The following is a 14,471-nucleotide window of genomic DNA, read 5'->3' on the forward strand; positions in this document are numbered from 1 at the left end:
CTGCCTACTACAGAACGAATTCTATCATTATAGCTACTGTATTCAGTTTTCATATACTTAAGCTACTACTACTCTTCATCTCTATTTCAAGTGACTTTATGTTTATAATTGTTTGTTTTATTACGTAAGCTATAGGTAAAAGGAAGGTCGAAACCCAAAACACTGGGACCACAGGCCGGAGTGCCCGTCTCTCTTTCCTTGGCGTTTGGGCCAGACTGTGCAAGGCGCGGGAGGGAGGGGGAAGTCGCCACTACCTTCCAAGCCTATTCCGGTACTTATTTATAGACCTACTCCTGGGTGGAGAGAGACAAACGTACATAAACTGTCTTGCCTGAGGACAGCGAGGGTTTCGAACCCCCAACCTCAATGTTGAGAGTTCGAGCCACAACCGTTGCGCCAACCGCTTCTACGTAAACTGTTCTCAAATAAACACAAAAACCAGCGATACCTTTTGGGTATTATTTTCAATAGAAAACCCGATTGCTCTATGCAAGGAAAGGGCCAATGAGCATAACGCGAGGAAACATCGAAATCGAGGTATTTCTTATTAATTTTCAAAATACTGAATCTCCACTATCAACTGTTTTTATTCAGTATTTTACAATTCTGTATCCTCTCTCCCTTATTATTTTATTTCTTATTTTAAATATAGGTATTGCACACTATATAGGATTTGTACAAGAATGAACTGAACTTAGGAAATAGCGTACTCTACTTATCACTATTTAAAGCTGTTCGCATAGCCCATTCAAACGTGTTCAACTTCACAGAGAGCGATTTAAGGGTTTATCCAGATACCTGACAGCGACTCAATTTGATCGGAAGGTAATAATCTATTTAAATTATTTAAATGAGAATTCAAAATTTGTTACGGATTTTTTTTTTTTTTTTTAAACAGTACGTCTTTATAGCCGTAAAATTACTAAATCAAACTAAAGCATCTATAACATCTAGATTTTGTGGTAGTACACAGCAAATTATTGCATGTTTTTTCTCATATCTTTAAGTAAGTATTTCATTATGGAGAACCTCTAGACTGATATTTTCGTTATAACTTTTAGGTAATCCTGCCTCATTGATTTACTACTGTTCTGTTATTTTTTTAATTTTATTTATTTTTTGTTTTATTTTCTGTAAAAAGGTGAAATAAATGATATGATGTAATATGATTATCTTACTTACTTTTCTTTTCCTTTTTTATGTATTTTCTTTCTTTCTTTTCTTTTCTTTCATACCTAACTCTCTTATACTTTACTTCTCTGTAATTAATGTCTTTTTTTACCCTCTCGTTTTTCCTTTTCCTTCATTTGTCTTTCTATTTTTTTTAAATTTCTTTCCTTTCTTTCTCTTTTTTTCCATTTTAATATAATTATTTTCTCTTTCTTGCCTTTCATATTTCCTTCCGTACCTTTCACATTTCTTATTCTTTCCTTTCTTTTCCTTTAACATTTCCTTTTCTTTTCCCTTTCATTTTCCTTCTATATCTTTCCATATCTTGCCTTTCTTTTCGTTTCTTTTGCTTTACACTTTCTGTTTATAGTATGCTTGTATCTGCTATGGATAGTTAAGAAAACCAAGCGACAGATCATGTAAAACACGAGACGAAGCTTATTACAATTTGCTAAAAATCGATAATGCATCCTTTATAACAGCAAATTAATTAGCTTCATTGATGTTGTCTTCCTTAATAGTTGGCAATAATTTTAACTTCCAAGCACTTGCACTCATTTGGTCTAGCTACATCTAAATTACTTATCCTATAGTCGGATATTTCTCTTTCTTGAAACAAACATATCTCTTTCATCGTCTCAGCATAACATAACCTTTAAGTCTATAATAATGCTACACTCTGTGTAATTGCTCCTGCAATACACATGTCATACACGAATTTAACAATTGCGAAAAAAGATTGATTGTATAACGAATAGTTGTGGAGATAATACCCCTCCGGTTAAGTGTCATTATTTGATGATATATTCGAACATAAAACCATTAAATTTAATAAAAATTTGTGATCTATCTCTGATAAATTTATAATTCAGATGAGTGGAACTAGGTGTACATGCATTTCTTTTGGCTTTCTAATTCATATTCCGATTCGGTTGAGAGAAAAACTAAAATACAGAAATGGTTCATTATTATCATTCCGAATCAATCACTAATTAAAGAAAGAGCAGCAGGTTGATATGATTTTTTTCCACATGCTTTTTAGACGTTAGACATGGTTCCCAGTGGCAGATTTAAGTGGGGGCCAGCCAACCCGGGTTCCCCCTAAATGTGTCAAAATTTTTTTTAAATGAGAAAAAGAAAATTATATTAAAATCTTAAGTCTGAGTGCCATTTCCAGCTATCCAGAGGTGCCATAGTACAAAATGTTCTTGCCTGAGCTCCAACCATGGGGTGAGGCTGAGGTGGTATAGACCCTCCATCTGTGAAAGTCCCTCACTGTTCCTAGTCATTTGAACGTTTTAATCGAAATATACTAATTCAAAGAGGAGGTTTCCGTGAACCAAGTTGGTGGATGGAGGCTGAATCGCCGAGGTAGCACGGTTGGATTACAGGGTCACCATATCAAAAAGTTAGAATAACAGAGCTACTTGATTGCAAAGGCCCATTGATTGCAGATATAACATTGGGAATTGGACAAAATACAATTTCAAACAACTGTTCAATCAACCTACGGAGACTTTTAACACTACAGCCAACTCCTATTAATGGGAAGGGGACTTTTTTAAGGGGTGGGGGTGAAATGAGAATGTGGAACTAAAAAATGAATGCGAACAATCCCTATTCCATAAAAACCTAATGGTCATTTTTAGTATTTTAACGGATTTAATAGAACTAATTTGCTGCCATGTTGTGTACGTCAACAAAAACGTTTCTATAATAGGCCTATGATTCTACTATAAATGGAGATTAGCGTCTAGAAATTTACATAATGTGTAACTCTATTGATTTAGATTTTTTTTACGTGAGGTTGCTAGCAATAGATTTTTTTAATTCTCTGTTACGTTTTTAATAAGTCTATATTTTTATAAGCATAGGACTAAGACTTGATCAGAGTTTGTAAACTCAAAGATTATTGAGCTTCTAGGAATTTTAGTATAAAATTTCGCATAAAAATTGCCTCGTTTGTCAAATTGAAGCGTGTGTATACGGCGCATGTGCTCAATGCTGACTGACTATAATAGAAAAGGAAAGACGCATCACTTCATAATGTTTGGCAGATACGAGGCCAATTTCATTAAGAAGCAAATTTCATAGATCACTGGTATTGGAATTGTTCCTTCCTTTTGGGAAGTAAGAAAGAAAAAAAAAAGAAAGAAAGAAAGAAAAAATGAAAAAGTTGATCGCCCAAAACGCCTCTGAGGTTATTTTCGGGCGTCTAAATCGCAGCAAATTCGAGGGGACATGCTCCCGGACCTCCTGGGGTAAAAGTTATCTCAATCGGTCCCACTGTCGCACCCCTCCCTTAGGGACATCTCTGGATCCGCTCCTGGTTCTTCAGATGTGAGAATATTATAAACTTCATGGTGTATTAATGTGTGATAAAAGCTCTATTAAGGAGACAATTTCACCTTCGGTTGTATAGAGATACTCCTATTCAGGGGACTGTATTGTAACTGAGACCGAGACTGTTTTCTGCTTTTGTGGAACAAATTCCAAGAATGCGGAACTAAATCCCTAATCCAATAAAACCTTACTGGTAATTTTTAGTATTTCACCACACTTAGCAACTAATTTGCTGCCATTGGGGTGCGTCTGCACCATTCCCCTAGCCTACGCCCATGGGATACCCATATTAAAAGCCATTTTTTTTGTCCTGAAAATATCCTGTTAATAGGGGTTCTAATATATATTAAAATATATGCATAATTTTAATTAATATCGTGTACGACAGAGTCCATCAACGAAAATGTTTCTGTAATATGAATTTACTATAACTATATCTACTGAGCTTTTTGTACAGTAATACCAATATTACCATGAATGTTGGCTATGAATACAAAAATATATAGACCTATGTTAATGCTTGCGGTAAGCCACGTAGGTAGTTCTGAAAGGAACTGTTGTTGTGCTTGAGAATACAAAAATTAATAATTTTCTGTGCATCTCATAAAAATGATATTTGGACATTTAGAAATTAAATTCGATGGTCATTAGTGTTTATTGATAGAGATTTCAATATCAATGTGTCATATATGGCTAATTAAAAGATACATCATACTCACGTATAATCCTATTTCTGTGGAACTGGGATACACAAAAAATTGTTAACAAAAGAAACCAATTAACTGTGAGCGCAATTAGCATACACAAATTGCCTCGTTTGTAAAATTGAATTTTGTGTATACAGCGCACGTGAAAGTGAATGACTATATAATTCTTATTCTTATTCTTTATTCGCCAAAAAACAAAACAAAACAAAACGAAACAAAGTACCGTACAATACAATGGTGGAATACATACAGAATACAAGTACAATAAATTGAATGAGTTGGCGGGAACACAAAAGCGAACTAAATCACTATAACACAAAGTCTGTGAACCTCAATCATCCAGTTTAACATAAATACAATATTATAAATAAAAAAGGTCAGTTATAATAAAATAAAACAAATTAACAAAAATTAATACTGAAAGAAAATTAAGTGAAATACAAAAAATAGTTATAACAAAATATGTAATCGTTGATCAGAAATCATTTTAAGTTTAAAGAAATTAAATCCAATATCATATATATATGTTATTAAATATAATTAATGAATTAAAATATTTAAACATAAAATGGTATAAATAAAATAATTCTAATGTAAAACAAACTTGTTTCCAATACTTTGTGAATTAAGAATTATTATAAAGGACAAATTGTTTAAGTTTATTGAGAAAGACAAGTCAACAAGAAAAGAGTTTTTGAGATCATCAGGGAAATCATCCCAAAGTCTGGGGAATTCATGAATAGCTAATAGGTGAAGGCAATTGGTTCTTGCACGAAGGCGTTTAAAACGCAAAACCTCTTGGTGACGGATATTGACTACAACATATTGACGAATGCTTTCACAGTCAACATAGCCACTAAGAGTTTTACACACAAATGATGCGAGTAGATATTGTCTGCGACATGACAGACGAGGCCAGACAAATTTTGATAACCGTCCGTCATACCCCATATCTCCTCGCTTTTGCTTCAATGCAAGTATTAGTATTAGTATTAGTATTTAGATACGCTATTCATAGAAAACTATATCATAGCGTTTACATCCTGCTGTACTAGCAATGCACGCGCAACAATAGTTTGGACATGATCATTCCAAGTAAGAGTGTGGTTGATAGTAATCCCAAGATGAGAATGAGTGAGAACAGATTGAATAGAAGAGCCATTGATATAGTGTGTCGGACGGTACTCTTTCTTTGATCGAGTGATGTGAAGGACTTTAGACTTGGTAGCATTTAACTGCATCTCATTTGACGTGCACCATGTGGAGTATCAAGATATGATTGAACAACAGCTTCATCATCAACAGAGTAGATCTCTTTGTGAATGATAGTATCATCAGAAAAAAGGGCACAAGATGGTAAAGAGGCAGCAAGATTAATAAATAGGTTGAAAATAACGGTCCCAACACGCTGCCTTGAGAGACTCCAGATGTAACAGGGAGTGGATTACTGATAGAACCTTGGAAAACTACTTTCTGGATTCTATCATGAACAAACGAATGTGTCCAGTCCCAAATTTGACCTCGTATGTTGAACTGAGAGGCCAGCTTATGAAGGATGATATGATGTGGAAGCTTATCAAAAGCTTTAGAGTAGTCTAGGAATATAATATCAATTCGGGGTGGTCTTGATTTGTCAAGGGACGATGCCCATCTATGGGTCAAGTTTGTTAATTGTGTGACACGGGAGCGTGATGAAAGAAAGCCATGTTGGACATCACTGGCAGTTGGTTGTAACATGCCCAAATACTTCAAAATAAATGATTTTCTAAAGTATCTTACAACATATTTGGGTAAGAGAAACTGCTCTATAATTGTTGATGCCAGATTTGAAAACTGGAGTGACATGGGACAATTTCCAGGCAGATAGTAATTTACCATTCTGTAGAGTCAAACGAAAGATATTGTAGAAAGGAGAAGTCAGTACATTAGATGCATTACGGAGTATGTAGGGATGTATAGAATCGGGACCAGGGGTTTTCCCGAATGTCAAGCTTACTCAATGCAGTCTGAACATCATTAATATCAAAATTGACAGTTGCAAGTTCAGGTATATGGAAGGAGCATGTTGGAGGTGCAGTTGGAGAAGGGGTAGGAATGTTATATAGGAATATAATGACAAAGGGAATACGCATCAACTCATAATGGTAGACCGACATTTTATAGGAGGCGAAAGCAGTAAAGTTCTTTATAGATCACTGATACGTGACATAATTTTGTTTCAGCGGTGTTCTTCGGATGTGAGAAGATGAAATGATGAAAAGGTAGTTATCCTTTTGTATTATGAAACATTTGGTGTTAAGGAATCAATTAAATAAATTACGACATATTGTCTTGAATATAAACAAACTTTTGGTTTCAACACAAGGAAATATTTATTCGAACCAACACAAATGATAGGCCTATATGTTGAACACTGTCCATTTTAGAATCTAACGTATAGATAAAGCGCTAGTATTAATTGATAAAAATCAGTGAACCTTTCCCTCATTTTACTTAGTGACTATTTCATTGTCTTTTAAGGAGTTTTAACAATTACTTAATTAGCTAGTAAAACCCTTAATCATATTAATTTGAGGATTTAGATTGGAACATTCAATAATTTCGTTCATTTGTTCCTTTTCTTGCTCAATAGTTTGTTTGTTCATCTATCCGTTCGTCCGATCGTTTGTCCACTTATTCATCCACAAAATGCGTTCATTTGTACGCTCCTCCGTTTGTCATTCACCATGTTATATGTTCATTTAAATAAGTATTGAAAACAACTTGATCGCTGTTCGTTCATTTTAATGAGTCATTGAAGTTTCCAGAACCTGGAAAGGTGCTGGAAAAGGGCGGGAATAGTGATTGGCTTGTCTGTGCACACTCATTACTTGGTACATTCTTCCCGAATTATAAATTTTAAAACTTAACTAAGAGGTTGCAGGAGAATAGATCCCCGAAAACGGTATGTGCAGTGATGTTTATTATTCCCTGTCATTCTTTCTATTGTATCACAAATCGACTTTCCTATTATTATGTTTTAGGGTATTGAGATTGGCTACCTTATTGCCTGTGTTCATTAAAAAAAAATTACGACTATTTAAATATTGAGAAAAAAAATATAAAAATATTTTTTTGTACTTAAGTTAATGACAAAAAGGGAGATATTTAGGTATAGCGAGCACCCATTTGGTGCCTGCTAAAAAAAAATCCGGTATATTTAAATATCTTGTTTACCTATATTTTAGATGAAATGCTTCTGAATACTTTTTTGATAAACTATTTTATTATGTAGTTTATTAAGGAAATCAACAAAGGTGAATTTCTACAGGCATTGTGGCTGCCTCCTTGCCCTTGTTAAATGTTCTATGTCAGGTAGGAATATTCATGTTACTACGTTTATATTACTCTTCATGAAATGTTTGTTTCTATAAAGACTTTCAAAGCTTTCGTCTACTGTAAGCTCTGTTCAAATTTTAGCTTTCTTAGGTTCAATAAATCAAAATGTATTCATATTTACTCACTAAATAAATATGAATATGTTCACCTCCAAAAGCTCATAACAAACAGCACGCCGTAACTAAATTAGTTAGCACAATTCTTGAATCTTTAGAAAATAAAAACATCTTCTTAGTATCTTTCTTGCTTTAATGCAAGCATTCGATGTTATTGACCGTCAGCTCCTTAAAAATATCTGCATATGGATAAGGGGCACTGTCGTTGATTGGATAAATCATATAATTATGCATAACAGAAAACAATACACAAATATTAAAGTGTTGGGACCCTTATTATTATTATTCTTTTTTTGTTAATGATTTACACATTATACATTACTTGCAATAAACTTAACGTTATATCCTACTCCGGCCGGTGACACAATTATATAATATACTATTACAAGGTCCTTTTTATTGGAATAAACTTCCTAATAATATCGAAGAAAAAATTTCACTGTAATTTCACTGTTCCCTGATTAGTATACCTATGCCTACACGTGATGCTGAAAATAAGAGTTTAGTGTTTATGTATGTGAATATTTTAATGACCTAAACCATTCTTCATCATTTACCGACGGGGTTCGCGATTTCATTATAAACATAACACTACTGATATACATAAAAACTATCGCGGAGCTATAATATAGATCCACGTTAGTTTTATACACTTGTTACCTCCTTGACATTGTTTCAATGACATGCATGGCTCATCATTATAACAGGAGCTTGAAGGATCATCACATTTACAACCTAGAAAAACAAGCATGAATACTACATTCACACAACAGTGTATATGAAATTATAAAGGTCTCATACAATCACATAATTAGGTAGATAATATAAGAATCACTATTAGTAACTTTCATGTGATTTACTATTATCCATTGCTTGCGAAAAAATGTGTCCTAATATAATAGAAAAATTGAAGGGTGTATAATACCACTTGGCCTCTCATAGCTCAGTTGGCAGAGTATCCGAATGGTAATCGGAAGGTCTTGTGTTCGAATCCAGATGGGACATATTTTTTAAAGAAGCAGTGCAATAGATCAAGTGGTGGCACACGCAATTTGAGTTTGCGCCTTAGAGTGAAATTTGTTAGGTTCGCTGTGTGCGTTCATAGGTTGGCCTAGCAAGAAAATATTCCATTTTGTGATGTACTGTAATAAAATCACACCAGCTTTGAACTTGTTGCACACAAGACGCAAAAATTCGGAGGCACTATCAGTCGGGATAGGCAAATTCAGTGCAAAATACGTATGTTTTATTAACGTTTTTGAAAGTGAAAACTAAATGTATATTTCTTAACTTACACTCGACATTTATGTTGCAGTGAGATCCTACAAGATTACGGTCTCCGGTAAAATAAAAGATAGGCCAATTCCCTTCTCTGCACATGATCTTATTTAAGTAGTAGTGGTAGAAGTATCCAGTTGGACAGCAATTTTCATTTCCTGAAATAGAATTTAATCTTTAATCTTGATAAATACCAGTACATTCTAAATGACAGGTGAAAAATAATATGAGCGGAACAATCATTAATATACAGTAAATGTCATTATCCTTATTACTTCTAAAATATTTAATCCATAGTTGTTGAGAAGATACCCTCAATATGAGGGAGAGAAATAAAAAAAAACAAAAACAAAAACAAAAACCTCAAAAGCTACATTCAAAACCCCGCAAGCCGATGGGTTATTGGTCCCAAGAGTAAAGACAGGCAACGAACCGAAGAGAACCAGGTATTGAGCAACCTGGTAATATATGGGATTGGTGAAATCTTTTATCTTTTGCAGGGGCGGATCCAGTGGGGGTTGGGAAACAGGGNNNGCCCCGCCCCCCCCCCCCCCCCCACGTCAGTTCTGCCGGAAAATAGAAAAGAGGAAGACAAAATTGAGAAGAGTTAAAGGGAGGGAAGAGGTAAAAAAGAAATGTATCCATGGGTTCAGTCGCCAACTTAGCCGGGGCTAAAGGAGAGCTCGATTATTTTACCACTCACTAACTCTAAATTTTCTATTGATTGACGACAAACAATGCTATATCCCCGACGTCGATTTTTTTTATCAACGATTTCATAAATCAGGATGTAAAAATGCAAAATGGAGACCGCAGACAGGGTTTTTAGCCATTATTAATGTAGTACCCTGATAGAACGACAGTTATACTCAGTGGCGTAACGCCTATGCACAGGGCCACTGACCGTTAGGGGCCCCTTCGGTTCCCCTACCCAGGGTCCTAGTCGTTCTATACCATCCTGATCTAAAAGGGCTTTGTTGATACATAACAGCATAATGTGTCTCTGACATCGACTGTAGGACATACATCATATCAATCCAGTGGGGATGGGATGCCCAGCCGGCCAGGACCCCCTACATTTGTCAATTATTTTTTTGGAAATCGAGATAAAATATTCAAATGTTACGTTTGAATGAGAGCCATTGCCGGGCATCAAGAGGTTCCTGGAATTTGCTTTGCGACTCCCTCTACAGAATACTCTATATATTAGGTCATTGATTAGAGATTTGTGTGAGAGGACCGTGAGGGGAGGGTTGTCTAAGGAGGGGGAACATAGCACCCGTCGGGAAAATGTCAATAATCTTGTCGAGGAGGAACACTGCTTTGAAAAAGCATTTTTACCATCTGAGAGTCCCATTTCCGAGCGTCTAGAGGGGCCTATTCTTAAAATTTGCTCACCTCAGACCCAACCATGGTGGGGAGAAGGTGGGTGTTGATTACCTATTGCATCCCCCACTCCTGTCAGAAAACGTCTGGATCCGTCCCTGGTACTGTACGGCAACGTTGTGAGATGAAAAGTGAATTATGTCAAGTTTCTGTTGTTAGGATATGAAGGGGGAAGCTTGTATTGAAGCAATGATTTACCGAAATAACATACCAGAATTTCACGTCTAGATTTAAGTGTCATGATGTAGGCCTAGGTGATTTTTAGAGCTTGAAAACAGGACCATTGTTGATTTGAAATGTGAGATTTACCCAGAATGGGTGACTCAGGGTGTTATTTTAGTTTGAAAATCTCAGAAAACTACCTTTGCCAGTTTAAACATTCTATTACAGTCCTAAAGACCTTTCTTTGAGTTGCGTAAAACGCTGTATTAGTATACCTAGGATACATGTGTTGCTGAAAATAAGAGATTAGTGTTTATGTATGTGGATATATATTTTATTAACCTAAACCAATTTTCATCATTTACCGACGGGGTTCGCGATTTTATTATAAACATAATACTACTGATACACATACAAACTATCGCGGAGCTATAATAGGTCCACGTTAGTTTGATTCACTTGTTACCTCCTTGACATTGTTTCAATGACATGCATGGCTCATCATTATAACAGGAGCTTAAAGGATCATCACATTTACAACCTAGAAAAACAAGCATGAATACTACATTCACACAACAGTGTATATGAAATTATAAAGGTCTCATACAATCACATAATTACGTAGATAATATAAGAATCACTATTAGTAACTTTCATGTGATTTACTATTATCCATTGCTTGCGAAAAAACGTGTCCTAATATAATAGGAAAATTGAAGGGTGTATAATACCACTTGGCCTCTCATAGCTCAGTTGGCAGAGTATCCGAATGGTAATCGGAAGGTCTTGTGTTCGAATCCAGATGGGACATATTCTTAAAGTAGCAGTGCAATAGATCAAGTGGTGGCACACGCCATTTGAGTTGCGCCTTAGAGTGAAATTTGTTAGGTTCGCTGTGTGCGTTCATAGGTTGGCCTAGCAACAAAATATTCCATTTTGTGATGTACTGTAATAACATCACACCAGCTTTGAACTTGTTGCACACAAGACGCAAAAATTCGGAGGCACTATCAGTCGGGATAGGCAAATTCAGTGCAAAATACATGTTTTATTAACGTTTTCGAAAGTGAAAACTAAATGTATATTTCTTAACTTACACTCGGCATTTATGTTGCAGTGAGATCCTACAAGATTACGGTTTCCGGTAAAATAAAAGATAGGCCAATTCCCTTCTCTGCACATGACCTTATTTAAGTAGTAGTGGTAGAAGTATCCAGTTGGACAGCAATTGTTATTTCCTGAAATAGAATTTAATCTTTAATCTTGATAAATACCAGTACATTCTAAATGACAGGTGAAAAATAATATGAGCGGAACAATCATTAATATACAATAAATGTCATTATCCTATTAATACTTCTAAAATATTTAATCCATCGTTTGGTAATCTGCTAAAAGTCAAATGATTGCAAAAACAAATTCAATAATATTTAAAGTTGTTCAGAAAATACCCTCAATATGAGGAAGAGAAATACAAAAAAAAAACATCAAAAGCTACATTCAAAACTCCGCAAGTCGATGGGTTATTGGTCCCAAGAGTAAAACAGGCGACGAACCGGGGAGGATCAGGTATTGAGCAATCTGGTAATATATGGGATTGGTAAAAGCTGGTATCTTTTGCAGGGGGGATCCAGGGGGGGGGGAACTGGGCCCCCACGTCAGTTCCGCCGAAAAATAGAAAAGAGGCAGACAAAATTGAGAAGAGTTAAAGGGAGGAAAGAGGTAAAAAATAAGTGTACCCATGGGTTCAGTGACGGACCTAGCAGATGGCTAAAAGAAAGTTCGATTATTTTACCACTCACTAACTCTAAATTTTCTATTGATTATGACGAACACAATGCTATATTCCCAACGTCGATTTTTTTTTTCAACGATTTCATAAATAAGGATGTAAAAAAATGACAAACGGAGACCTAAGACGGGGTTTTTTTTAGCCATTATTAATTTAGTACCCTGCTAGAACGAAAGCTATACTCAGTGGCGTACCGCCTATGCACAGGGCCACCGACCCTTCGTGGTCCCTTCGGTGCCCCTAACTAGGGTCCTAGTCGCTCTATACCACCCTGATCTAAAAGGGCTTTGTTGATATACATAACAGCATAATGTGTCTCAGACATGTCTTTGACTGTAGGACATACGTCATATCAATCCAGTGTGAATGGGATGCCCAGCTAGCCAGGACCCCCTACATTGTCAATTATTATTTTTTTAAATGGAGATAAAATATTCAAATTTTAAGTTTGAATGAGTGCCATTTCCGGGCATCAAGAGGTGCCCGGAATTTGCTTTGCGGCTCCCAGTACAGAATACTCTATACAGTAGGTCCTTGATTAGACATTTGTGGGAGAGGACCGTGAGGGGAGGGTTGTCTAAGGTGGGGGAACATAGCACCTATCGGGAAGAAGTCAGTAATTTTGTGGAGGAGGAACATTGCTTTGAAAAAGCATTTTTACCATCTGAGATTTCCATGATTTCCGAGCATATAGAGGGGCCTATTCTCAAAATTTGCTCACCTCAGACCCAACCATGGTGGGGCGGAGGTGGGTGATTACCTATTTCCCCCCATCCCCGTCAGAAAAGTTATGGATCCGCCTCTGGGTAGGCCTATTGCACGGCAACGTTGTGAGGTGAAGAGTGAATTATGTCAAGTTTCTGTTGTTAGGATTTGAAGGAGGAAGCATGTAGCGATGTCTTTGTGATTGAAGCAATGACTTACCGAAATTTCATACCAGAATTTCACGTCTACACTTAAGTGTTATGATATTGGTGATTTTTAGATCTTCAGTATGGGACCATTGTTGATTTGAGATGTGAGTTTTACCTAGAATAATCCTGACTGCTTTTTTCTGGATCCTATCTAATTTGTCGCACTGCATAACTCTAAGAGACGAATTCCACACCGGGCAACAGTACTAAAGGATCGGCCGTATATAACAAGTATAAACTTTAACCATGTCACTGACAGAAGCTCCGCTTTTTTTCAAAAGACTGAGTGAGAATAAACGCCGAGAGGCTTTATTGCAAATTTCACTCACATGATTTATTCGTGACATTAACACCCAGAAGTTTAAGGCTATCAACATGGGAAATTATATTATCACTAATAACGATTGAATAACAATGGGTTTCGTAAGGAAACCCTTTTTAGTTCCTATGCATGTAATGCAATAGGAACTATTGTAATCACTCTTGCTATTTCCTATGTTTTTTATTGTGTGTAGTGTGTATGTGTGTGTGTAGACATTTATGCAAATGCGCATGCGTCAAAGAAAAGTTTTCCGACATTTTGTTTAAAGATGTGTATAAGAGACAGACCTAGAAGTCCCATTTTTTATTTTTTAAATCTCGTTTTGGAGGAGGGGACACCCCCTCCTATACCCAACCCTGGCTCTGGCCTTCCGCCCTCAGATAACGCTGCACCCTATAGCAGATGAACACCCATAAAAACTTAGCTCCCCAGTCGGACATCTTAGCCCCACCCCTCATAAATTATATCCTTGAGCCACCACTGCAATAGATGTGAAATGTTTATTAAATTCATTTGCAGTTTCCTCATCACTGCTAGACAGTTCACCATTTTTGTAAACTCTTTCAATATTGGGTTTGTTTTTGAGAATTAATTCGCGAATAGTTTTCTAATTATTTTTTGTATTATTAATATTATTATTTATAGCAGATGAACAGTGTTTTCTTTTTATAAAGGTTTCTATTAATTGTTAAGCTTTTTCCTAGCCTTCGTGGCTATTTGTTTTGTGAGCTTTATTGTAGTGATTATCCCTATCTTTAGCTGAGTCTGAGAAAATCACTCGTCATCACCATAAGGCGTTTACAATATTTCTATTACCGGTATATCAGGGTGTATATACCTGTCTCTTATACACATCTAGATGTGTATAAGAGACAGGATGTAATAACGATCAATAAAAGCTAA

At 35.9% G+C, this 14,471-nt stretch overlaps 1 protein-coding gene across 1 annotated transcript in view; it reads right to left on the reverse strand.

Moving 5' to 3' along the window:
• Positions 1-287: 287 nt before the first annotated feature.
• The window catches only part of LOC117104526, a 19,364-nt gene continuing 5,180 nt past the window's right edge, over positions 288-14,471 (reverse strand). Inside the window, exons 3-7 of the mRNA XM_033245382.1 lie at positions 11,638-11,778; positions 11,007-11,081; positions 9,010-9,150; positions 8,375-8,449; positions 288-415 (exon numbers count right to left, since the gene is read on the reverse strand). Coding sequence (XP_033101273.1) covers positions 288-415; positions 8,375-8,449; positions 9,010-9,150; positions 11,007-11,081; positions 11,638-11,778 — 560 coding nt within the window. The remainder of the gene's footprint in view (positions 416-8,374; positions 8,450-9,009; positions 9,151-11,006; positions 11,082-11,637; positions 11,779-14,471) is intronic.

This window comes from Anneissia japonica, unplaced genomic scaffold (assembly GCF_011630105.1).
Source record: "Anneissia japonica isolate Jap-2015-1 unplaced genomic scaffold, ASM1163010v1 scaffold1554_len142245_cov105, whole genome shotgun sequence".
Lineage (NCBI taxonomy): Eukaryota > Metazoa > Echinodermata > Crinoidea > Comatulida > Comatulidae > Anneissia > Anneissia japonica.